Below are 26,821 nucleotides of genomic sequence, written 5' to 3'. Positions count from 1 at the left end.
GTTGTTGATTTAGCAAGTGTTTGAATTTATTACTAACAAAACTTCGTTCCGCCCCACTATCAAATAGGATGCATGCATACGAGTTGTTGAGTAGGAACGTACCGGTGACAACGGCTGGGTCCTGCACTGCTTCACCCTGACCCATTGTCAGCACTCTCCCTGCTGCTCCTGCCCCTTGATTTTTCGCGTCGGGGCAGTTTCGCCTGAAATGCCCGGTCTTACCACATCCGTAACAGGTATAGCTGGCTCCAGCATTTGTGTTGTTGATATTGTTGTTGTTGTTGTTGTTGTTGTTGTTGTTGTTGTTGTTGTTTTTCATCTGGTTCTGTGGGAGCTGAGTCCTAAAATATTTTGTTGTATGGCCCTTCAGGTTGCACCTTGTGCAACTCATCTCTCTACACTCCCCATGATGATGGAAGTTGCATTTGTTACACTTGGGGAGATTTCCTTAATACTGCTTTGAAGCATTTGGCGTGGATGAGGCTGGAGCATGTGGTGTGGTGGTAGCTTGTGTTGCAGCATGGATAGACACCGTTTGTCGCTTCTTATATGATTCCGAGTTTTGCTTTCCCTTTCGCTTGTTGTTTCTCCCCTTCTTGTTCTCACCTTCTTTCTTGACCTCTGCTTCTGCTGTTTTGACACCCTTTTTGTTACCGTGATCGTACAGTTTCTTGGCCAGTCTCTTGGCGCTATCAAACGTCTCAGGGTTTGCCGCAATGACATTCCCTTGGATAGGTGCAGTCAATCCCCAAATAAACCTCTTAATCTTTTTCCCTTCTGAGGTGATCATTCCAGGACATAGAAAAGATAGCTCGCTAAACCGGGATATGTATGTGTCGATATTGGAGTTTTGAACCGTGAGGTTCACAGCTCTTGTTCCATCTTCTGAATCTCACCTCTAGGAAAGTATTCTGCTAACAACATCTCCTTCAGCTCTTCCCAAGGCATCGCGTTCGCCACCGAAAGTATCATGGCCTCTACGTGGCCATTCCACTAGGAGAGAGCTTGGTCAATGAACGTGCAGACTGCAAACTTGACCTTACACTCATCCGGACATCCGCAGATTTCGAAGATGGATTCTACCTTCTCGATCCATCGCTTAAGGGCTATTACGCCTCCTGTTCCATTAAAGTTCCGAGGTTTGGCGTTGGTGAAGTCCTTGTAGGTGCACGATCGTGCGGCTCCGTGGTTTGTCCCTTGATTGGTTCTTCCGGCTCCCTGCCCGTTGCCTTCTCCGTTGTTTCCATTGTGAATCTGCGCAAGTGCTGCAGTGACCGCAGCGGACACTGCTGCCTGGAATGCAACCAAGTTTATCTCAGGTGGGGTCGGTGTTGCGTTGTTTCTACGGTTGGGTCTTTGAGGCATCTTTCGGTCTTGGAATGGAAAGATGTTGAGTGCCTATTGTTTTTGCGAGTTTGTGATCCTATAGACTAGGGGTATGGTGTGTTTGTATTTATGTAATTTCATGCATTAACATAAAACAAGGAAAATAAAACACATAGCAGATGACAACGTCATGATAAAACATAAAGAATTTTCCTTAATACTAATAGTTTTGATACATGAAAATTTTCCAGAAGGCATACAGTACATGAGGAAAATATAAAATCTGGCAGCATAACGCCTCTATGAGTAGTGTGATCACTTAAACATAGAGTCGATAGTACGTAGCATAGATCACATAACATAATACTGACGAAAGATACGGCTGGTCCTAGTCATGGTGGGATGCGTTGGGGGAAACATAATATTAGTAGGAGATACGGCTTGTTCCTCATACGGTGAGACCTATATAGCAAGTAGTAGAGCAAGTCCTATCAGTAGAGATGACGATGACACTCAATCGTCGAGCTGACGTATCAGGAGTTCAGCCAGTTCATCCGTCTCTTGGGTGATTACCTCTACCCTTTGCTCGGCTCGTACAGCCCTTGCTTCGGCCGTAAAAATTTGAAGCTTGAGGCTGATAATTGCTTCCTCGAGAGAGCGTAGATAGTCTGTATCACCCTTCTGAACCGTGCGGGGATCTGATGGGGCTTTCGATAGGTGGGTTTCACTACGTGCCTCCTCTACGTCCTTCTCTTCATCTAACTCCTGGTCAGATTCGTCATATTCGTAATCAGTTACCACATATTCTTCCTGTTCCACATCGGGTCCAACGTCATGGGCTCTCCATTACCCTTCTTCGGGATCCTCCTCAAACACTTCTTGAGCCACTAGCGCTTGGTAGAAGTGTGCCCCTTGCTGATCATCATCCATGGTGACTGCATGGGGGCGTGGGAACAAGTCATGGTTTGATTATTCTTATAGTATTTTTAATTATTTGTGTTTGGGTTCCCTAGAGTTATTGGAGAGTGGGGTAGGCTCTTGGATTCATTTCCCGCTGTGATTACTCCCGAACACATGTTGGTCATATTCTGAATAAATATAATTGATCAGGCTATATTCATCCCTAATATGACTACATAACTGCCCAGGTTTAATCATAGCGTTCAATTTCCTCCAGAAGATTTTATTAGATGTTGTTAGATTCTTATCCTAGTATGCGCACATAAGTGTGAGATTTTTGTTGTGTTCAGAGTTATTTAGTCCCATTGTATTTATAGTTCCATATCATGTATGGTTAGATATGCTAGTTCACTATAAACATTGCTCTGATACCAACCTGTCAAACCCCCGAACCAGACGGCGGAAACGTCCGGGGGCTCGTGTGACTAACAATTGAATAATCATTACAATGAATATACATGAATCATAACACGATCATCACCAACATTACATAATACAACTAGCATTGTTTACATCAAGTACTTTGTTAAATACATAAGTTCAAATTGTTAAAAGTACGATAAGTGTTGTTACATAAAACAAAACCCTACACACCTGCATATCTTCCAGCTTAACGATTACCTGAGAATACAAGTTATTTTGAAAACGGTCAACATATATAATGTTGGTGAGTTCATAAGTATGTTTGAGTAAAAGTCTTTGTATCTTTCATAAAAACCCAGAAAATCTGATATTTTCTATAAAATGTTTGAAAATGTTGTGAAAATCAGTATACATAAATGTGTGAATTTCATAGTTATCGATTATAAAAGAGTAGTTTAGTTTCATTGTATTGTGCATATATGATAAATATATATGAATAATTTCCCCCAGAAAATCCGATATTTTCTGTTTTATAACAATGTCTAGATTCTTGTATCGTTAAATAAGTTGTTTGGCATTGACACAATCGAAGAGTTTATCTTCGAAAGTTTACTTTTGGTATTGAATCCCTATATGAGTCGTTATAACCATGCATGATAATGACTAGGTCGTCCGTCTTGGTATTTTTCCAAATGCCGGTCTTGCTAAGGATGTTGTCGCCCTAGACTGGCCTAGTCTACCTGTAGCGAACAGCTAAGGCGTGGGGGGTCACCCCGTATAGATCTATACACAAACTCCCGCTTTCCTACCAGGCGACTTTGATTATAACTACAGGCTACGATTGTACACTCAGTGGTGCCAACCGACAAGTCTCACTAGATTCTCAACCTCTTTTTGTATTATGTTTAATGTTTACGAATATGTGATATGTTTTTGTATTCGAAAGGTACATGAATAAGTTTACGAAGTTTAACGATTACATAAAGGTATCCTTACGGCTTACTAACATACGAAATTTCCATTCCAAGCTCTATTAGTATGAAATTAGGCCACAAAGGCCCAATCACATGTAAAAGGGTAATTTAGGCCCAATAGGCATGTAAATGGGCCACAAAAGCCCAATAAACATGTAATCCATAACTTAGGCCCAAATTAACATGTAAGTGGGTCGCACAACCCACTAAACATGTCATGGAAAACATTGGGCTCAATACACACTTAATTAGACCCTTAAGGCCTAATGGCTAAGAAATGTGAATACTAGGCCCAATAAATAGTTATCGACGTATTTCGTTCGTTCGTTTTGTTCCGTTGTTTGTTTTAGCTCAAGGTTTACTAGATGGATGATAAGAAGCTTTCTTTTGTAAAAATGACATTTTTGGCCAATAAACCTCCAATTTTTAATTAAGGCCCAAAGTTTTGTAAAAATGATACTTTAGTCCATAATTTATAAAAATTTATAATCTTGTCCCAAATGTTTGGAATTTCACGGATTTAGCCCAAAAGTTATATTTTCACATTTAGAACCCTGTTTTACAGAAAAGTAAATTTTCAGCCCCTTGTTTGTAAAAATTTACACTTTCGGCCCAATTTTAGAAAAATTTACATTTTTGGTCCAATTTGAAAATAAATGTTATTTTCACCCTTAAATTTGGTTTATTTACATTTATGACTCAAACTTTGGCCAAATAACATTTTTAAATCCCAAAACTTCATTTTTTCGCAAATTGGGCCCAAAACCGTGAGGCCCAAAGGTTTTGGCCCATTAAGCTCAAATTTCCATTTTGGCCCTTTTTAAAGTATGTTTAACATAAAAATACCTTTTTATACATGCAGGGCCTGTTTGGCCCTTATAAAAACATAAATGCTACTTTTTACCCTTATCTTTTGTTTTCTTGACAATTTTGACCTTTAACAAGGTTTTTGTTGAAATCTTTTGTATCTTAAACATGTAATCACTTTTTGTTTGATAATATGATGTATATAATGTTGTAGTTCATAGATATTTGTTACATAATACTTAAAATTTCGAGATTCACTAAGATCTAACACATTTTTACCAAATAAACTAAGAATTCACACAAAACATGCATATAACACATAGATCTACACATTTTACTTGCATTCGCCCCCAAAAATCATATGAAAACCGAAAAAAAGGGGGTATGAACTCACCTATGCTTGATGTTTCAGTTTTTAAAGAAGAAATGAAGAAGATTTTTGATCCTAGCAAGCTTTCTTGAGTGGATTTCGAACTTAAGAAGTTCTAGGAATCAAAATCATAAAATAGATGTTGATATGGAGTGATTTAGCTAAAGAATGAAGCAATTCAACTTGAGTGCACAAGATCTTACCAAGAATGATGATTTTTAGTGGTGGAAACCTTCTTGACGATGCTCAAGATCTCGAAAATTTAGAGAGGAAAGGAGGAGTATTCTTGAGATATTTGAGAGTGTTTTGAAAAGGTGTGTATGTGTGTGTTATGGCTCTCGGCCGAGAGTAGAAGAAGAGAGGGGAGAGAGAGAGGTGAGGTGACTAGCATGGATATATGGTGGTCCTTGCATGGATACATGATGTATAAAATGGAGGTGACATCTCCAAGTCACCCCCCGCCATTACACTCTTTTCTCCTTTTTTCTGTTCTACACATGGGGCGAGATTTTGGGCCAAGAAGAAAGGGTGGAGTAGTTTGGGCCCATTAACTTTAGTTAGGATATTTGGGTTCTAAACATAACTTTTTCGGCCCATTGGGCCTTTGGAAGCATTCACGGCCCAAATAGAATACAAGAATGGGCTCTTGGTTCACTAATGTTAATTAGATTAGTTATGGCCCAATAAGGCCCATTAGGGTTAGAATGAATCATTCTAGACCCAAATGGTCCAAAACGTTTTAGATTTATGAATTGGGTCCAATTAGGATCCAATTAGGGCTTCTAAGTCCAATAAAGTTGAATTTGGTGCTTATTGGTCCATTAGGCCCAATAAGGAACTCCTAGTCCAATATTGACTTAAACCATGGATCTTAGGGCTTCAGACTCTTTGATGAACATGAATGGTGAATCTAAATGAGCATTGAGTGAGATTTATTTAGAGTATATGTTTTACAATAGTTGAATGGTTACACAGGAATAGAATTTCTTAGCTAAAATGCCAGTTGTGACATAGGGTTAGATAATTTACCTCACATGTTCTATTGCAATAACAAGAGCAATCCTTGCTTGATCTTGACTTCTGAAAGCCTAGTGCCCAAAGTATTGCACCTCTAATGGAGTCACAAACACCCAATGCAAAGGAGGACTTGGAGAGAGGTGAAAATCGGCTATCCTTAGGGTTTCTCAAGCATAGGGCCGAATTTCTCATGTAGAAGGGTTCCTTATATAACTGGGTAGGCTGCTAGGGTTTTTGGAGGAAACCCTAATTCCTGCTTAAGGCTTAAGCAGTCCATGGACTCCCTCTTTAGAGCCCTTGGACGAAATCTTATGGCCTTACCCATAAGTTTCGTCCACTCCACTCTATGGAGTCCATCAACCCACTTCTGCAACTATTAGTGATTTGCAAAACAGCCCCTCCATTATTAATCAGTTTCTTTAATCCCAAAATTAATACTAGATTAATTTTTGATTAATTACTAATTAATAATATGATTTCCAAATAATATATTAATCTTGTAATATATATTAATAAAATCATTTTGAGTACCAATTAATTATTCATATAATAAATCCTACTCTCTTTCTCCACTAGTCATCCTATCAAGTTGCATGAGTGAAGGCAACCCAAAAGGATCATGCTACTGTCAAGTCAAGTACATACCAATTATAGTTATGGGCTTAGACACCTAATCCAATACAACTAACTTAACTTTATGGTAGGTGAAGATGATGGCTCTTCTGGTTCAACAAGGATGTGCAGCAGCACTAGAAGGAGAGACAAAATTAGCAAAATACATGGCGGCTGAAAAGAAGGAGGACATTCTGACTAAATGTGACAAACTGGAAAGTTTGTCATCTACTGCCATTAATATTTAACGATAAAACACAAAAGTGTAATAAGGACAATCTTGTAACCACCCGATAGATATCAATATATTCGGTTTTTCGTACTTAATGGCGTCAACTTTTTGGCTAAAAAATAAGTGCACGAAAGGTAATATCACTTTGAGAGCGGGTTAACATTTATGGATTATATAAGTTATCGCGATCTCAGAAAGATAAATTTCGCAACAATCCGAATTAGTATGGGTAAGATATGATTTTTATACTAAATAAATATATATCGTTTATATTATGACTAGTTGTTATACAGATTCAGTATGATAAAAGATATCATATCTAGTAGTTATGCTAACCAATTGCCAAGAAACACCGATAATATAGTCGTTATTATAGCCACCCTGTAATGTTCCAAAAATCAAGGGTAAAAATTTCATTTTTATTATAAATAAAACACTATTGTAACTTTGTTCAAACATTGAAAAAGCATTTCAAATAAAACATTTATCATAGTTCATTCCCAAAGATCACGTATTGCAGAAAACACGGGTGTATGCGCTGTGATTGCACCGAGCTCTTCATTTGAAAACTGGAGTACCTGAAACATAAACTGAAAATCGTAAGCACAAAGCTTAGTGAGTTCCCCAAATACTACATACCATACATATCAAACGAACCAAATTGGTCATATATAACCGTGAGCCATACATATCATTCATATACCATAAGAGTGCTATGTGCCAGCCATAGTCTTGCCATTATGCTACGACCCGCCTCGTGGTCTTCCTTTCCAGGCCGGGGGCCAAAACCATGGGTCTTACAGACAAGTGCCAGGAGCCACCTCCTGGTCTTCCATGCAAGCATCACAAAGACAACTAGCACAAGATCTACAACTACATATCTAATAATTGCCAAAGTTTATACTTTGGTCCTGCATACAGGTTGCCAGCAGCCGCCTCCCGGTCTTTCATACATAATGCCCGGGGCTAACCCCGGGTCTTTCTACAGTACATTAACCAAATAGGCTGACATTGGTGCCGTCGATGTTGGATAAGGTGTCTAAGTCCATAACTATTTCTGGTATGTACTTGACCCGACCCGACATGGTCCATTTGGGTTGCATGGCATCATGCATTTGGATAGACTAAATGAGAGAAACAACATTTATGGTTTATTAATATATTATAAGATTCTAATATATTAATAATATTATTTAATTAGTATTGATCAAGAATTAATTTGGAATTAATTAAGTGATCAAAAGAAGACTAATTAGATATATGGGTTGATTATGTAATACATCCATAAGTTGTATAGTGGGCTAAAGGCCTCATGGGTTATCAAGATGGGCTAAGGTCCATAGGATGATCCATGGGAGTTACAAACCTATGGGTCATGGAAATGAAGAGCCATGTTACATTAGGGTTTACATGGTGTAACCCTAAATGTAACACACTATATAAACAACATGTGATCTACCAAAATCGGCTACACAAGGAGTTGCAAGAGGGCTAGGCCGATTTTTCAAGTGTTCTATATTCTCTCAAAGTCATTCCAAAGCATTTGGTGTTGTGTGAAACATTTGAGGCATCACACTTGGGGTTCTAGGCTCTTAAGGTTTTCAAGGAATCAAAACAACAACAAGGTATGTAATTCTAGCCATCTTTTATGATTAAAGTTCCCCATGTATGCTAGATAGGATTATGAACCTTGGAAAAAGTATTTTGCATGTATTTTAGACAAACATAGATCCAAGGTTTTCTAGGGTTGCATGTACACTTAGGAGTGTTAGAATGATCAAAACCCTTCAGTGGTATCAGAGCCTAGGCTTGTTTGTTGATACTTGATGCAAAATAGTGAAAAAAAAGTCGAATTTCTTGCTGTCTGCACAGGGGACTCGCCGAGTCCATGGGGGGACTCGACGAGTCCAAGCGTATCTGCAACCAACTCGGTGAGTCAGTTGTTGCACTCGACGAGTTGGCCAGGCAGAGTGCAGAGTTTCGACTTTTGCTGCTGCAAATGGACTAGAAACATTACCCTAAACTGTTTTGGTGTTCTTAAACTTGTTTTAGATGGTGTAATGATTGTTCTAATCCATTTACAATGGCTAATATCAAAATTACATGATTATATGTGTTCATATGTTCTTGAAATTTTGATATGATTATTCATGTTCTTATGAGTTCTTGATATATCATAGGGATTACTTGGTTAATGCTGAATTCATGATCTTTATGTGTTTTAATGGAGTCCATAACTTGTCCTCAAGTTATGGATAACCAAAAGCCTCTTTGTTTTAAAGCCATTAAAAGAACACATAAGTTACAAAAAAAATGAAGAGTCTTCATTTTAATAACTCATAAGTTATGAATTGAAAGGTTTTGTAAAGTTACAAAACTTGCCCTCAACTTTTGGAACAGGTAAAGTCATCTAGTAAACTTTAAGTTCCAACCCCTAGAATTTAAAAATTAAAATTCAACCCTTATACTTTATAATATTATAAGTTAATATATATATATATATATATATATATATATATATATGTATAAGATCAAAGTCGTTTTACCGTTAGTAGGCCTCATTCATGAAGCCGGTCTATAAGGGGGGTATAAGGTTGTTGCCTATACAATGGCAGCTTAATGGGTGTCCACTCTCACCCACCGCTTCCTTGACTGGTGGGGGGTCGTTAGCCGAACGGGTAGGACAATGACTTAAGTATTCTCATTAAAAGTATAATGATTATTATAAAGTAACTAAATGTTTTATAAATTCCCAATCTTAGTTACTTTAGGAAAATATGAATAAGGTGCTAACCCATGAAATTACACTTTGCACTTTGATTAAGTCGTTAGTGGAGTGTGTGTGGTTAACCGGCACACTAACTTGGACTTAACAAGGTAGGCAAAGGGTGACTTAAGGTTTTTCATAGGTTGGTGGAGCGCGTGTGGTTAACCGGCGCATCGATTAAGTGAAAAACATTAAGGGTACTAAGTAATTTGCATAGTTACTTCATACCTTGTTTTGTGATCCTCGGTATCCCAGTCACAAAACATGAAGGGCACACTCGAGATTGAAACATGTCATTGATAAAGTTCAATGAATCTCAAAAGAATCTAGGAGTTTCTAAAAACCAAATAAAACCTAATAATTTATATTTCGTTTTCATGGTGGAAATTGGTGAATCGTCATTCACCTACCTTTCAAATATGTTTTAGCTTAGATTACGACATCCCTCTTCTAAGTTATAATATATTGTGATTGGATCCTAGCCTTAATATTACATTTGGGTGTTTTATTAAGGACTATCTTTATATCTAAACTAAACTTGTCTTTTCTTCTTTTCAGATGTCTTTCAACAATGCTGCTTCTGGCTCAAACCCTACCAGCTCCTTCTCTCACATGAACCTTTGTGGGAGAGTCATCTTTGATGGATCCAACTTTACAGATTGGATCAAGAACATCAGGATGGTCACTCGGTATGAGAACAAAGAATATGTTCTCGACAAGGAGCTTAAGGTACCCGAGCCGACTACTACTCCTGAGGAGTTTGCTGAATATGAGGCACATGAAAGAGATGCTACCAAAGTGGCATGCATCATGATGGCCACTATGACAACCAAGCTCCAAAAGTCCTATGAGGACTACTATCCTTTTGAGATGCACCAGGATTTGATGGACCGCTACCATCAACGTGCTCGTCAAGAGCGATACGAAATCATCTCCTCCATGATAACGACCAGGATGAAGGATGGTGAACCCATCACGGGCCACATGTAGAAAATGCAAAGGTATGTGGACCGTTTGCTGAAACTCAATGTGAACTTCCCCGAGGAGTTGGCAATAGATATCATTTTGCACTCCTTACCTTCGTGTTATGATCAATTCCGCATGACATACCACATGAACAAGGAGGAAGTTACCCTCAGCAAACTTCAAGGACTCCTAAAGACCGCAGAATCAGGTCTTAAAGGTAAGTCGGTTGTTACCACCCTCACTCCTACTCCAAACTCCGCACCTGTCCTGGCAATCGGGAAAGGTAGAGGGAAAAAGAGGAAGAACCCTTCGAAGGGTACCAAGGGTAAGACCCTTGATGGCTACTCTTCAAGCGGAACCAACAAAGGTTTCGTCACTCCTTCTTCTGATCCCAAAGAGGCTGAATGCTTCTATTGCCATGAAAAGGCGCACTGGAAGCGGAACTGCCCAAAGTACCAACAAGATTTGAAGGATGGGAAAGTGAAACCCAACCATGCAGGTATTTACACTATATTGTCTAATAACTCACCCTATTCTAACTCTTGGGTCCTTGATACCGGCTGTGGTATTCATATTTGTTCTGATTTGCAGGGACTAAGAAGAAGTGAGAATGTGGAGCATGGAAAGATAAACTTGATCATGGGGAATAGGAAAGTTTCACCTGTCACCAATATTGGAGTTTATACTTTTTTGCTAAGTAGTGGGTTTACTTTAGATTTGAATAAATGTTGTTATTCGCCAGAAATGGCAAGAAATGTTATTTCTTTTCATGCTTTGTACAAACAAGGGTTTACCTTTTCTTTTGATAATGAAGTTGGTGGAATAAATGCTTTCTTTAATAATGTGTTTTATTTTAAAGCATTACCTTGTGATGGTGTGTATGAAGCTGTGTCTGTTATAGATAATTTAGGAAATAATGTGTTGTGTATTGATTCTACTAATGATAATAACTTGGATAAAGCATCATTATGGCATTGTCATCTTGGACATGTAAGTAAGAAACGCATAGGCCAACTCCAAAAGGATGGAGTCTTGGAGTCATTTGACCTAAAGTCAGATGATAGTTGTGAATCATGCTTACTTGGAAAAATGACAAAGACACCCTTCACAGGTTCTTGTGCTAGGGGTGAAGGTTTGTTGGATCTAGTACACACAGTTGTGTGTGGACCCTTCAAAACCGCCACAAGGGATGATAATCGTTATTATGTGACTTTTACAGATGATTATAGTAGATATGGATATGTCTACTTAATTAAGCATAAGTCAGAGACTTTCGAGAGGTTTAAAGAGTTTAAACAGGAATTCGAGAATCAATTGTGCAGGAACATTAAGGTGCTTCGATCCGATCGTGGTGGTGAGTATCTTAGTATAGAGTTCCTCGACTATCTTAGGGAATGTGGGGTTGTCTCACAATTGACACCTCCCAGGACACCACAGTTGAATGGTGTGGCTAAGAGGCGTAATCGAACCTTGTTGGACATGGTTCGTTCCATGATGAGTCGAGCTTTGCTACCAATCTCATTTTGGGGGTATGCCTTAGAGACTGTCGCCCATATCCTTAATCTGATCCCTACAAAGAAGGTTGCCAAAACACCTCACGAGATGTGGACTGCAAAAAGTTCCTAGTCTAGCCCACATCAAGATTTGGGGTTGCGAAGCTTTCGTGAGACGCGAGACTCACGATAAGCTCGAACCTCGCAGTGAGAGGTGTATTTTCATCGACTACCCACAGAAATCCTTTGGTTACCTCTTCTACAGACCTAGTGAGAATGTGGTCTTTGTAGCAAGGAGGGGTGTCTTTCGAGAGAGAGAGAGAGAGAGAGAGAGAGAGAGAGAGTTCATAAGCCAAGGAAACACTGGGAGGCAAATTGACCTTGAAGAAATTCAAGAGTCAAGTGGTGAAGGAACCTCAACCCCTAGCAGTCAAATTGAGGAGGAAACTCCTGTTGATCCAATTGACGATTCTGTACCTCTAAGGCATTCCACAAGGGTTAGGAATGCACCTGAGCACTACTATGGTTTCCATATTACTGAAGAAGGTGAGACACTTATCAGTGATGAGACACTAGTAAGTCTAGATGAACCTAACAGCTATGCAGAAGCCATGGCAGGCCCCGAGTCTGCTAAATGGAAAGAGGCAATGGACAGCGAGATACAGTCCATGTGTGACAATCAGGTTTGGGACTTGGTTGAAAATGTACCAGGTCGTAAGACAGTTGGGTGCAAATGGATCTTCAAGAAGAAGACCGACATGGATGGTAATGTACACACTTATAAGGCGCGACTAGTTGCAAAGGGATTTTCTCAAACTCCAGGAGTTGATTATGATGAGACCTTTTCACCAGTAGCCAAGATTAAGTGTATTAGGGTATTGTTAGCCATAGCTGCATTTCATGACTATGAAATATGGCAAATGGATGTCAAAACCGCTTTCCTTAATGGAAAGTTGGCTGAGGATGCTTACATGTGTCAGCCAGAGGGTTTTGTCAGTACAAATTACCCTAATAGAGTGTGTAAGCTTGAGAAATCCATTTATGGATTAAAGAAAGCACCTCGCAGATGGAATCTTTGCTTTGATGAGAAAGTCAAAGAGTTTCGCTTTTCGAGAAGTGAAGATGAATCTTGTGTGTATGTCAAGGCTAATGGGAGTATAGTTAGCTTTTTGGTACTGTATTTGGATGACATACTACTCATAGGAAATGACATCCCAACCATGCAGGAAGTGAAGTCATGGCTTGGGAAGTGTTTCGCTATGAAAGACCTAGGAGAAGCTGCCTATATTCTAGGGATAAGGATTCTGAGAGACCGGAGTAAAAGACTAATTGGACTAAGTCAGAGTACCTACTTGGATAAGGTGCTGAAGAGGTTCAGCATGCAAGATTCCAAGAAAAGAGAGTTACCCATCCAGAGTAACGCTAGATTGAGTAAGACTCAGTGCCCGAGTACCGAGGTTGAGATAGCAGAAATGAGTCGAGTACCTTATGCTTCTGCAGTAGGCTCGATCATGTATGCTATGACCTGCACTCGTCCTGATGTAGCCTTTCCTTTGAGCATGGTTAGCAGGTATCAGGGGAACCCTGGTAAGGCTCACTGGACTGAGGTAAAGAATATCCTCAAGTACCTGCGGAGGACTAAGGACTGGGTCCTTACCTTCGGTGGGAGTGATGACTTGAGAGTTGTAGGGTATAGTGGTGCTAGCTTCCAGACTGATAGGGATAATTTCCGCTCTCAGTCGGGCTGGGTCTTTACCTTAAACGGAGGAGCGATTACTTGGAAAAGTTCCAAGAAGGAGATAGTTGCTGATTCAACTTGCGGATTAGAGTATATAGCGGCAACCGAGGCAGCAAAGGAGGTTATATGGCTGAAGAACTTCATTGGAGACCTTGGAGTTGTACCAGCTATAAAGGAGCCTATAGAGATTTTATGTGATAGTGAAAGCGCAGTTGCCTTAGAAAAGGAACCAAAGGATCACGGGAGATCCATACACATTGACAGAAAATATCATTTCATCAGACATCGTATAGAAGAAGGACTCCTCATGGCAAAGAGGATATCATCGGATGAGAACCCGGCAGATCCCCTCACGAAGGGACTGGGTAGGGTTAAGCATCTCCAGCACGCAAGGAGCATAGGGCTGAAGGATGATATTAGTTTTAGTAGTTAGATAACTTTGAAATTTGTAAAGTGTAATTGACATTTGATGATGAATAAAAGTTGTGTTTATTTATGAGTAAAGTGTTGCTATCTTTTGTCAATCATTTACTATTATTTCTTTTGCATGTTTTGACTTCCAGAATATTTATGTTGATTTTACTTATTATTCAAATTATACACAGTCGGTCATATGTTGGAAGTAGATGTGAAGTAAGACTGTCATGAGGTGGTTATAGAGGTTTAAGATGTTGGACATGTCCTCAACACTCATGAGTGCTCATAAGTTCTGAGTATTGGATTCAACCCACGCTCGCTGGTATCACTTCATGGAATTTATCTCGAGTGATCGCGAGACGGTAACATCATATAAGTCTTCAAACCTAGAGATATGACTTGTTGTCTATGAGTTGGTTATGCATTGATTGTGCGAAAACGCATTGGTAACTCGATGTTATAAAATGTGCCTTTGTGTGTGATTTAACAAGTAGTAGAACACGCATATGAGTCGAAGTTTATCTGTTCCTTCTTAGATTAGAAGCGATATCTGGGCCCCTCGATGATTTTGTTTTGACATGTGTACCGGGCCCAGTCAGAACTAAGTTGATGTGTTCAATTAAGTTCTATGTCAAGCAAATCGGAAATCGGGAAAACAAACAGCTGGACAAAAGTAAGACATTGTTCCATGTATTTGTCCGGCTGATATCTAGAACAGAGGATTATATGATCACTTATCTTAAATGGCATATCATCATCTTCTCAGTTCCGAGAAACCTTGAAAAGAGCTACGATTGCTGATCGGTTCCTGAAGTCATACTTGTAGTTATAGTTATTAGACTTATCCAAGTGGGAGACTGCTGGATAAGGTGTCTAAGTCCATAACTATTTCTGGTATGTACTTGACCCGACGCGGCATGGTCCATTTGGGTTTCATGGCATCATGCATTTGGATAGACTAAATGAGAGAAATAACACTTGTGGTTTATTAATATATTATAAGATTCTAATATATTAATAATATTATTTAATTAGTATTGATCAATAATTAATTTGGAATTAATTAAGTGATCAAAAGAAGACTAATTACATATATGGGTTGATTATGTAATACATCCATAAGTTGTATAGTGGGCTAAAGGCCCCATGCGTTATCCAGATGGGCTAAGGTCCATAGGATGCTCCATGGATGCTCCATGGGAGTTACAAACCCATGGGTCATGCAAATGAAGAGCCATGTTACATTAGGGTTTACATGGTGTAACCCTAAATGTAACACACTATATAAAGAACATGTGATCTACCAAAATCGGCTACACAAGGAGTTGCAAGAGGGCTAGGCCGATTTTTCAAGTGTTCTATATTCTCTCAAAGTCATTCCAAAGCATTTGGTGTTGTGTGAAACATTTGAGGCATCACACTTGGGGTGCTAGGCTCTCAAGGTTTTCAAGGAATCAAAACAACAACAAGGTATGTAATTCTAGCCATCTTTTATGATTAAAGTTCCCCATGTATGCTAGATAGGATTATGAACCTTGGAAAAAATATTTTTCATGTATTTTAGAAAAACATAGATCCAAGGTTTTCTAGGGTTGCATGTACAATTAGGAGTGTTAGAATGCTCAAAACCCTTCAGTCGACCCATAGAACAGTGAGGAGACTCACCTCTTCCTGAAGCGTATTACACCCTTCCAGGGTGATAACTTTAGTAATACCATGTCGCCGACCTGGAACTCCAACCCCGATCGGTGTTGTCGACATAAATCTTCTGCTGACTCTGAGCTGTCTGCAACCACTGTTTGATCTGATAAATATGGTTTGTCGTCTAAAGGACTACCTCAGTCCTTCACATAGCTCTATGATCGACCTCTCCCCAACAAACTCGGGTATGACACTTCCTCTATAGAGAAGCTCAAATGGCAGCGCACCGCTACTGGAGTAATAGTTGTTGTTATATGAAAACTCATCTAGGGGAAGGTAGGAATCCCAATTCCCACTTAAATCGATCAAATAGGCTAGCAACATATCCTCGAGCGTCTGAATCGTCCTCTTACTCTTTCCATTAGTCTGTAGATGATAAACAATGCTAAAGTGCAATCTCATACCCAGTTCCTCGTGGAACCTCTGCCAAAACCGTGACATGAACCGAACGTCCCGATCTGAAACAATAGAAACCAGAACACCATGTCGGGCGACAATCTCGTGCATGGCTAATTACTCGACCGAGGAACTCTCTCGAATAGCTAAGAAGTGATCACTATTGGTCAGACGGTCCACTATCACCCAAATCACATCGAAGGCTTTAGTCATCCGAGGTAACTTGGTGATGAAATCGATGGTGATATGCTCCCATTTCCACGAGAAACCTCCAAAGGCTGAAGTTTTCCATGCAGCCTCTAGTGCTCGGCCTTGACCATCCAACAGGTTAAGCACCTCTCAACATACCAAGCTATCTCCCTCTTCATGCACGGCCAACAGTAACAGAGTTGAAAATCCTGATACATCTTGGTGGCTCCAGGGTGTATAAGAAATCTGGACTTGTATGCCTCCTCCAACACAGTCTGTCTCATCCCACCAAAATCCGATACCCAAACCTGACCACACTAGGTCAACAATCCACGACTATCGGTGGAAAACCTGTCAATCTCTCCCCTAATCCTCTCCTGTTTCCAATGCTCCTTCATGAACCCCTCGGCCCGCGCCTCCCTAATGTAATCCAGAGGTAGGGAAACAATTGAAATCCTCGTACATAAACTCCCAACCATGTAACTAGCCAACTTGCGGCTCAAAGCATCAGTGACCACATTTACTTTCCCCATGTGGTAAAGGATTTCATACTCATAATCCTTGACCACGTCGAGCCCCTACGCCGTCTCATGTTTAGATTCGGATGATCCATGAGATATCTCAAATTCTTATGATCCGTGTAGATAGTACATCGGACCCAATATAGATAATGTCGCTAAATCTTGAGAGCAAACACCACTGCTCCCAACTCCAAATCATATGTCGGATACCGAATCTCATGCGACTTCAGCTACCTAGAAGCATATGCAATAACCCTCCCTTATTGCCTAAGAAATGTCCCTAGACCAGTGATGGAAGAATCACGACAAACAAGAAAATGCTCAATACCCTCAAGAAGGGTCCACACTGGGGCCTCACAATAATATAGATCTACTAATCATTCATATACCAACATATCACTATCCTAAAACCAGGATACATAATCTAGTGGGACGACATTGTTTTTGAGCATAACATACAATCCTGTATGTGCATGAAACCCTAAATTAAGATCTACGTTTTCTCTAATTGAACATACAATGTATAAACCCTAGATCTCTAATACATAATAAAAATTACACGATTAGGGTTATGAAACATACCTTTGATTGTTATGTAGTAATAACAATCTTAATCCAAGCTTGAAAACCTCTGGTAGCAAGCGCCACGAGTGTCGTGTCTCTAATGGTTCACACCCAAACCCTAGCAACCAAGGAGCTTGAAGAGAGAAAATACAGATGTGGAAATTTCGGCCTAACCCTTCTAGGAATAGGATAGCCGAAATTCTGAGGCTAAGGGTCCTTATATAACTGAGGTAGCTTAGTCCCAAAGCTAGGGTTTAAGGAGGAAACCCTAAACTCTTTGCTTGGTGACCAAGCATCCCCTTCTCTTCCTTATGGAAGGGCTTGGACGAAATTCCTTGGGCTTCCCCAAGTGATTTTCGTCCACTTCATCTAATGAGGTCCATAGGCTCCTTTCCTCAAATTTCAATAAATAACCAAATAGACCCTGCAGTTTTAATTAATCCAATTAATCCCAAAATTAATCCAATTAATTCCTGATTAATTATTAATTAAATATTACAAATTTCTAATTAATATATTATTCTCATAATATATTAACAAATCATATATTTGATTTCTAATTAATTTATTAACCAAGTAATAAATTAATAAATCTGTCTCTCTCTCTCTCTCTCTAAAAGCTTTCATATTTAATTTCTAGGTTTGAGGGCAACCCAAAAGGATTGTGCTACTATCAGTTCAGGTTTATACCAATTATAGTTAAGGGCTTAGACACCTAATACAACAAGAAGAACTCACATCTCAGTCCGAATAACAGTTGAATAAAACTTTGCTCTGAAAACCGGCTCTACCCGACACCTATTATTAATAATATTGCCCAACTTAAAATTAATATAAAATTACCCAAAATACAATTTGGTTAAAATTGGCCACATATTACAAAAATGTCATTGTGGTCCATTTTGTAACATTTCTCATACACAAGGGAAAAAATACAATAAATATTCATACTTAGGGTTTAAATTGGAAATAATTCATCATCGAAAAGTCACATCATAAGTCAGCACAAGGCTGTACCGGGTCTATTTCACCCCACATACATATAGCAAACAAGACATTGCTCCGAATATCAGCTCTACCGGTCACCTATTCATTGGAACATGACCAAACATAACTTATAATCAAAATAACCAGAACACCCCTAAGTAAACTTGGTCAAAAGCAGGTCAATGTCGAAAAGTCAAAAACTCAACTGAGTAAACTCAGTTGAGTACGCCTAACATACTCAGCTTGTACGCTGAGCATACACAAGCCTTGACTAGAAATGGGGTGTTGTCCTTGTACGACCTTCATACCATAGTGTACGCCCAACGTACGTGCAACCATCATTTCCTTCTATTAAGAGCTTAATCCCTTAAGCTCTTTCGTCGAAATTCCAGATCTAATTCTCAAATGATGTCCTTAACCATAAAGTTTCCAACTTTATGGTCTTGCATGGCCATTAAGTGCTCAATACCAAAAACACTAACTTCTTAACTCTTTAAGACATCCTAGCTCATGCATGGAAGGAAACTAAGGTCCAAGATTAGATTGTTATGGTTCCTAATAACTCCATAATGGATAAAGTTTCCAACTTTATCCGTTAGAATGGTCCAACCAACCAAGATCTAGTCTTTAAGTCTCAAAGGGACCAAAAGTGCATATTTTCCAAGTTAATCCATTAAGTCCACGTCTCAAGTTTTTAGATCTGAATTAATATGATATTTAGATGGATAAAGTTTCCAACTTTATCCATAACAAGGTAACAAACTTTCAAGATCTAAACTTTATGCACTAAAGTGACCAAAGAGCTCATAAAACACAAAACTAGCAAGATGTAACAAATGCTTCATCAAGATTCAAGCTTTATACCTTCTGGAGTTGAGAAAAGCAATGTAGGCTCTTGATCTACAAGCTTGAGCTTCAACAATCACCAAGCTTGAACTTCTCTTTCATACAAAATGCATTCAAAACACATAGAAAGGCTCAAGATTTGATCTAGGGGCTAGGGTTTTGAGTTGGAGTCTAAAGTGGGTGGAGGCTGATGTTAGGAAGGACCTCCAGGGGTTAGAGTCCTGAAATAGGGCTCAAAACTATGAAAATAGGGTTTTTCCTCTTCGGCGGTACGCCCAGCGTACCTGAAGTTACGCCCAACATAACACCCTAAAAATGTGACTTCCTTCAACCTAGTACACCCAATGTACTAGGTAGTGTACGCCCAACGTACCAGACTCGTTTTTCCAGCTTAACTTCAAAAACCATAACTTCTTCGTTTCAACTCCGTTTTTGATGATCTTTATATCCACAAAAAGGTAACGACATCTATAATTATATCTTGATCCTTATGACTAAAAACATCTTGAACTAAAATCCTTAAGTAACACATGAAGCCCGAAACATAACTTTTCCCATCTTAGCCTCAGCTTCCATCAAACAATCCAATGTTTAAATCATTTGTCCAACATCATACACCGCCAATAGAATTTAAACTTCATTCCATTGAAGCCCAAGGCCTCCATTTGAGCCATTTATTGTTTGCAATCCTTAAATAAGAACTTCTCGAAACATGATGTTACATGCTCACTCCTATGATATTTATTTTGTGTTTTCCTTTGACGATATAGGGATGAATCTTTATTCTTAATAATGTTGATAGCTTTTATAGTGGAATAGTATGGATTATTCCATATTAGCATTACCTATGTGAGATGGATGTGAGGTCGCATCTTTAGGAGCTGATATGGCTAAGTTCTCTAAAAGTCTCATGAAGAAAGGATTGTTCGCGACCTAAATGAACACAACGATAAGAAATGATCTATGCTTAGATATGATATGTGTGATATTTCTTGTCTTTGATTCTACTATAAAAAGTGGTTAGTTCAAGACTCTAGTTCACTACCCACAAAGTAGATCCAAGTAGTACTCACTATGAAAGGTTCAAGTTTTACAACACCTATTCAGATGCATGTCATATCTTACTTCCCTTATATGAATATCAAAGTTCTCTTATTTTCTATTCAAATGTGGGGTATTTTTTGAGTTTGAATAGAAAATCTGAGGTATTGTTCGGACTTTGTTTAATAGGTTGCATTGTGGGACTTGTCCCACATTTGAAGCAAGAAAGAAAAAGCTCATCCTTATAAGTATAAGCCTCGTTAGTTTATCATTATGGATAAAACATTAGGCTAAGATTGATGGGCTTGGGTTGTGGTGTTGGACTAGCCTAATTGGACTCAAATTAGGCTAATGTCAAGAGAATATTTAATGGTCAAAAGATGGGTCTTGGGCCTTTTGGGGTCTTCCTGATTAATTATTTTTTTATTTAATTATGAAATTAATTTTTATTTTTATTAAATTTGTAATTACTGAATTGACAGGTATTATGGCAATTATTTTTGTTTTTTGATAGTTTCCAACTGTCATAATCAAAGCCTATAAATACTTATTTTCAGTCATTTGTGGAGGGTTACAGAAATCATATCATACCACAAAAACTCATCATGTAAATTCGTTTTTCTGAAGATGAAAGGAACATTGAAATTTTCGACAGATTCAAGATCACTTTTTCGATTGATTGTTGTGTCCTCAAGGCATATCCATAGCCTGAAAATTTTTGTCTTAGGACACTGCTTGCAGGCCTCAATTTTCTAAATACAATAAGTAATTATCAGAAAAAAACATATTTGAATGATGATTACACACCAAATTACAATTTCGAAATTTGATATTTGATTTGAATTCCATTTGTTATTCTGTTGATTGTTTATTTCTGTCATAACATGTCCTCCATTTGACAAGAACAAGTTTTCTATGTGGATGAACATCAGCAAGATTATGATGGTTCTTCAAACCATGGATGTTGTTGATTTTGTTATTGATAATAAAGTTGATCTAGGCTATAGAAATAAATTTTTAATATATTTTTTCACTGCATTCAACAAAATTACATTAAATTGTATTTGTATATAATTCTATTATTTCCAACATACTTATGTTGCAGAATCTACCCGACCTTTTAAGAATATGACTCTTTTGCTATGTCTCGGTAGTGGCAATAATGCACATTCACATAACAAATAAGATTTTTTTGTGGATCAAATTTCCGTTTGTTGGTCTCAAGATACAAAATCCGGGTACGAGTCTTTTCATTTCATTTAATTTCATTTCTTCAACTTCTTTAAATATATACCATGAACTGATCGATCCCAACTCACATGGAAGAACCATTGGTGGTATTTGAATTAAACTAAATTCAGAAAGCAGAAATGGATATACAGAATGGCATAGAGGAAAAAAAAAATTACACTTTCTGGCACCAAACAAAAGGTATGCAGACCTATGTCAATATGTCATTGTTAGCGCTTTTTACTTGATCTCTTCCACCATTCATCATCACTCTTAATTTAATAAGAAGATTCCAAATCTTTGTCGTAGTGCTCTTCATCCTTGTCTTCTTCTTTTCTATAAACAAAGCAGCAAAGTCACAAAAAAGAAAAAAAAAATCCACCGCTCATAAACACTATTGATACTATGTTTGGTTTGCTGCGTGCGAGTTGTCATCTTCATTGTACTTAGCCATGGAGAGCGTGAGCCATATCAGTAGGATGGTTCCCATGCTTGACCTGTCAAAAATGATTGACAGAAATTTTAGATTCCCACTTTATGAGGCCATTGCAATGCAAAGTTTGTTGTATTTAGCAAAATGGGAACTTAATATTATGCTTACAAGGTGGCAAAGAAGAAGAGGATTCTTCGTGGATTGATAATGGAGGATAGCTTAAAACTGCTTGATTTCTTCCCAAAAAGACTGCTTTTGAGTGGTGTTCCGGCAGGTTTGGTTGTGGTGGTGTTGCCACTGGTCATGATGGTGATTTGATGGTGTAGTTGTGGGTCGAGGATATGATCAGTGTTCGGTTTCAGTAACATCAACTTTTCTGGCATGGTACCCGCCATCAATGAAGCTGTCCAATGCACATAAAAAAATTCATCAACGCTAAAAACAAAAAGTAATGACATTCTCTAGTATCCACGACTTTTTATTTATATATATATTAAAATAATTGCACTTTTGAAATCATACTTATCAGTAACGATATATAATCTTTTAAGACTCCATGGAAATAAATTCAGTTAAATCCATCAATTGTGAATAACATTTAAAAGTTAAACCCAAAGCAATATGATATTGTTATTGTGCGTTTCTTTTTCATTGAAAGTTCATGATTGATCCTGTATATATTCCAACTTTGTGGGTTCTTTATCTTTAAATTCAAGTTCATGAACACGTCTACCTTTAACTCTCATAGTTTCCATCGTGGTAATTATGTGAGAATCCATAAGAAATCTCGGCTACAAAGCTACAGATTGTCTTTCATTCATTGTCCACAAAGTGATGCTTACATATATCATGTTGATTGTTGTATATATCGAGCGGGGACCATTAGGTGTGCCATATAGCCTAAATTGTCAAACATATATTCGCCAACGATAATTACTATGGATAACCTCACCTTAATTTATGGTCACAGTTTGTTTTTAAAATTTAGGAATACGAAGCAGCAAAACAAAATTTTGGCCATCTTATATTTATAGCAAACTAAAAGGAATGAATGCAAAAGCATGAAATAGATTAAAAATTATAATTAAGGAAATAGTATATAATAGGATGTGACCTTTAGGTGTGGGGATAGTATCTCCATTGCTATCATTCATTAGAGAATTCGAATTCAACTTCTTCTCAGCCCTTACTTGCGACCCTTTTCTTGATAGACTCCTATCCATCTACAAAGCATCAAAATTTTGGGGAAGGAATAAGTGAATATATAAACAAAAAAAATATTTTAACGTAATTTCTACTTTCACAATTTAATACTATAATTTATTCAACGTAAAGGAAGGGTTCATTTGTGATAAAGAGAGTCAAGTGGACTTTGAATTTTGAACAAAGCAAATATATAACTATATTTCTGATGTATCTTCACAATAATCAACTTGTTTGATTGTTTACTCAAGAGGTTCGGTTTTCTCAATTAAATAATATTATTTCCATGTTTCATAATAGGAAATAAAAAAAAGGAGGTAAAGGAAAATTCTTGAAGGACAAAGGCTCATATTATGTATCCAAGTTATTGAGTTTTTATATGATGATTAGTAATAAAGTAAAATATCTTTTCCGCTAACGTTCACGGAAAGTGTAAACCTTCGTTAGGAGAAAGGCCTAACTTGATTGCGCAACTATCAAAGTGAAAATGATGATAACTTAATATCACCCCCATCCAAATTTGTCAACAACAATTTGTATAAATCTTTAATATAAAATGTAATACATTTAACACTCAAAGCACAATCATTAGCGATTAACTTACATTAATTCTTGAACTATGGGTGAGATCTTTGTTGCTATGATGAGAGAGAGGTTCCATATCAACTGTGAAGCTATCAGACTTTATGTCCAAAATCTGATCCGACTCTGAACATTTCTGGTTACTCTTTTCTTGTATTTCTTCATAACGCTCTTTGCATGAGCTTAAATTCGCCAAACCCATCATTACCTGCAACTAAAAATCAACTAAGTACACAAAAGAAATGTGATTCAACAAAAAAATGATGATGATAAAGATATTAAATAAAAAGTATATAAAGATTATTAACATTGATTTAATCAAAGAAATAGTCAGCGATCAGATCTTTGTATCAAATTCGGCAAGCACTTTCGTTTTACAACAGCAAATATATGAAAACCAAAAAACACCTGGAGTTATGATATTATAAAATCATAATTTACTTATTTACCTTTTCCCCACTTTTCTTTGATTAGGTTTCGGTTGCGTATTTAACGAGAAGAACTGTCACCCTCGTGCCGATGTTCTACCGATTTTGTTGATAATGTTCAGGTGGGGGATAAGCTGATGATGATGGGAGCTGAAGAATGTTGGGAGAGGAAATGAAGTGCGAAGTGGTGACGGAAAGGTGAAAGAGAAGGGTTGTTCACAGAAAACAAGGTTTTTAAAGAAAGGGTTCAACACGTCATGATGGGTTTTGGAAACAATTTAATTTGTTTCTAAAACTTTATAATAATGGGTCGGTTCAATCAAAAATTGGGGCTGGTTTGATGGAGAAAATAACAAAAAAAATTTGACCTTTTCTGCAGTTTGTTTTTTTTTTCTTTGTAAATTGGTTTCTCAAAGAAGAAATATAACAAACACCGCATCTCATTTTTAAGGATAAAAGGTATACATATACGGGTTAAATTTAAAGGTATATGATCACCAACCACAAGTAATTTAGAAGGTATACATATTCGGTTCGGTTCGGGTTTTTGGGCCAAATTCCCATCCCTACCCTCTGCTATGATCACCAACCACAAGTAATTTAGAAACATCCAAATCTAGTAATCTACATATTATTGGACAATCGATGACAATAGTTAAATAAATAAAACTGCAAATTAATATCATATTAAAATGAATCTTATTAGGCAACTGATGATGGTAAATAAGCACTCAAGCCGATCACAATCTTCTATCTTATTGTAGGTTATTGTTCCCGAATTCGCTATTTCCATATTGTAACAATATATAGGGAGTATGGAAAACGTTACTCGTAGGGATGAGAATTTGGCCCGAAAACCCGAACCGAACCGAACCGAACCAAATTAGGCCCGAATAAGCAATTTGATTCGGTTTTTGGATATCTATATGAGGCTTATTCAGTTTTCGGGTTATTCGGTCCAAGTTACCCGAATAAGGGCTTATTCAGGCCAAAAGGACCGAACCGAATTTGAAAAGTCACAATTTTTATTTTATGTTTCAACATGTTTTACAAATTTTTAGCCAACTTTGAAGTGTCATAACGTCTTCGTTATTTGTCCGATTAGCCCGATTTTTTTCCAGCTTGTAGTTCACAATTTAAACTACAGTTTACACTATTTGAATGCATTATTTGAGTGTATATTCACTGAGTAACATGCATCTAAACATGGGGTATTAAAGTTGAGTTTTTCTGTTTCAGCATGTTTGCAAATTTTTAGCCAACTTTGAAGTGTTATAACGTCTTCATTATTTGTCCGATTAGCCCGATTTTTTTCCATCTTGTAGTTCACAGTTTAAACTACAGTTTACACTATTTAAATGCATTATTTGGTTGTATATTCAATGAGATACAGGCACCTAAATAAGGGGTATTAAAGCTGTTTTTTTACAAAAAAAATACTAACATTTACTTTATTATAATAGATCCTACATATGTTCGAGATGTTTTGACCCCCACAAAAGAAGATTTCAACATTTGTAGAGCTATGGTTGGATTTCTCGTGAAATTCAAGGTGAAAACCGACATAGTAACGACGTCAACAAAACCGATGACATCGTTTTTTTGGAGAAGTATGTGATGTGTACAAACACAAATTCTAACTCTTTTTGCTCCTTTGAAACAATTATATATACTTTGTATTATTTTAATTAACAAATTTATTTCTTTAAAAGATTTGTTATGAAATTATAAGCTGCAAAAGTTGATGAGATTATAGCGCTATTAGATCGACAGATTCTAAACAGATAAACAAATATAAAGTAACAAAGGAACACAAGAATGAATCAAACAGATGTCGAATGATTAAATTATGCTCCACCTCAGAAGAGCTCGATGAAGAACTTCGACTGTAGAGGTGTGTTAGGGTTACAGTGTTATTCAATGCAAAATAATCAATGAGAAGCGTATCTAATCTAAGCATGCATGCACTATATATAAACCCTAAAGACTAGACACAGTTGGACAGGCCCAAACCGTGAATACAAAATGGACTATAAGACTAGCCCAAAGACGCAACGCCCCAGACCCAACAATCTCCCCCTTTGCGTCAATAGAGACGAGAGGTCAAGTGGGTTGGGCAACATCACCCTTTTTCACTGTCTTGAAGAGCTTCGGTATGATGGCAAGAAGAGTATGTCGGAAGTCTATATATCACCGAAGCATATCCGTGAAGTTCTTCTTATCTGCAGCTTCGTTCTGTTTACACCTGTGGATGATATCCAAAATATGCTCCAAGCAACCCGTGGAAAACAGGTGTTTGTCATCAAGATAGAACACAAACTTATGATTGTCTTGTCTTGTGAACATGACAGCACGATACTTAGAATCAATCTTGCCCATCTTCATCTTGGTAGCATCGCATGAAGTCCCAATGGGTTTGACTATAGGCCTTTTCCTCATGACAAGAGCAATCTCCTGATCCATCTTAGCAACCTCATGAATGTAGGAAGCTAGCATTCTCTTGATATGATCGATAATGGGCTCGTACTGCTGTGGATTGGAAAGCAGAATGTTGTTTAGAACATATGAACCGAATCATCTGACCCTCGGGTCACCCTGAAACCAACATTGACAAAAGACCCAGCCGAAGTAGGCTTCAATACTTTGACGGATGTAATC

The 26,821-nt window shown here is 37.8% G+C and overlaps 1 protein-coding gene across 4 annotated transcripts; it reads right to left on the bottom strand.

Annotated features, from left to right (window-relative positions):
* Positions 1 to 21,557: 21,557 nt before the first annotated feature.
* LOC145107252 (uncharacterized) lies at positions 21,558 to 24,433 on the bottom strand. Of its 4 annotated transcripts, none has more exons than XM_079044097.1 (5): positions 24,185 to 24,433; positions 23,758 to 23,960; positions 23,065 to 23,173; positions 22,119 to 22,353; positions 21,558 to 22,014 (listed from the first exon to the last, which is right to left on the bottom strand). In XM_079044097.1, exons 2-5 carry the CDS (start codon positions 23,938 to 23,940, stop codon positions 21,921 to 21,923), a joined length of 621 nt encoding a protein of 206 aa, XP_078900223.1. In that variant the 5' UTR covers positions 23,941 to 23,960; positions 24,185 to 24,433; the 3' UTR covers positions 21,558 to 21,920. The 4 variants fall into 4 exon arrangements, with proteins under 4 accessions (XP_078900223.1, XP_078900222.1, XP_078900224.1 ...); XM_079044096.1 differs by having other exon boundaries at positions 21,559 to 22,014; positions 23,758 to 23,949; XM_079044098.1 differs by lacking the exon at positions 24,185 to 24,433 and adding an exon at positions 24,044 to 24,134 and having other exon boundaries at positions 21,559 to 22,014; positions 23,758 to 23,943.
* Positions 24,434 to 26,821: the final 2,388 nt, after the last annotated feature.

This window comes from Lactuca virosa, chromosome 4, assembly GCF_052849685.1.
Source record: "Lactuca virosa cultivar CGN04683 chromosome 4, Lactuca_virosa_CGN04683_v6, whole genome shotgun sequence".
NCBI lineage: Eukaryota > Viridiplantae > Streptophyta > Magnoliopsida > Asterales > Asteraceae > Lactuca > Lactuca virosa.
The sequence above is the reverse complement of the archived record's forward strand: the minus strand, read 5'-3'. Positions and strand labels throughout refer to the sequence as shown.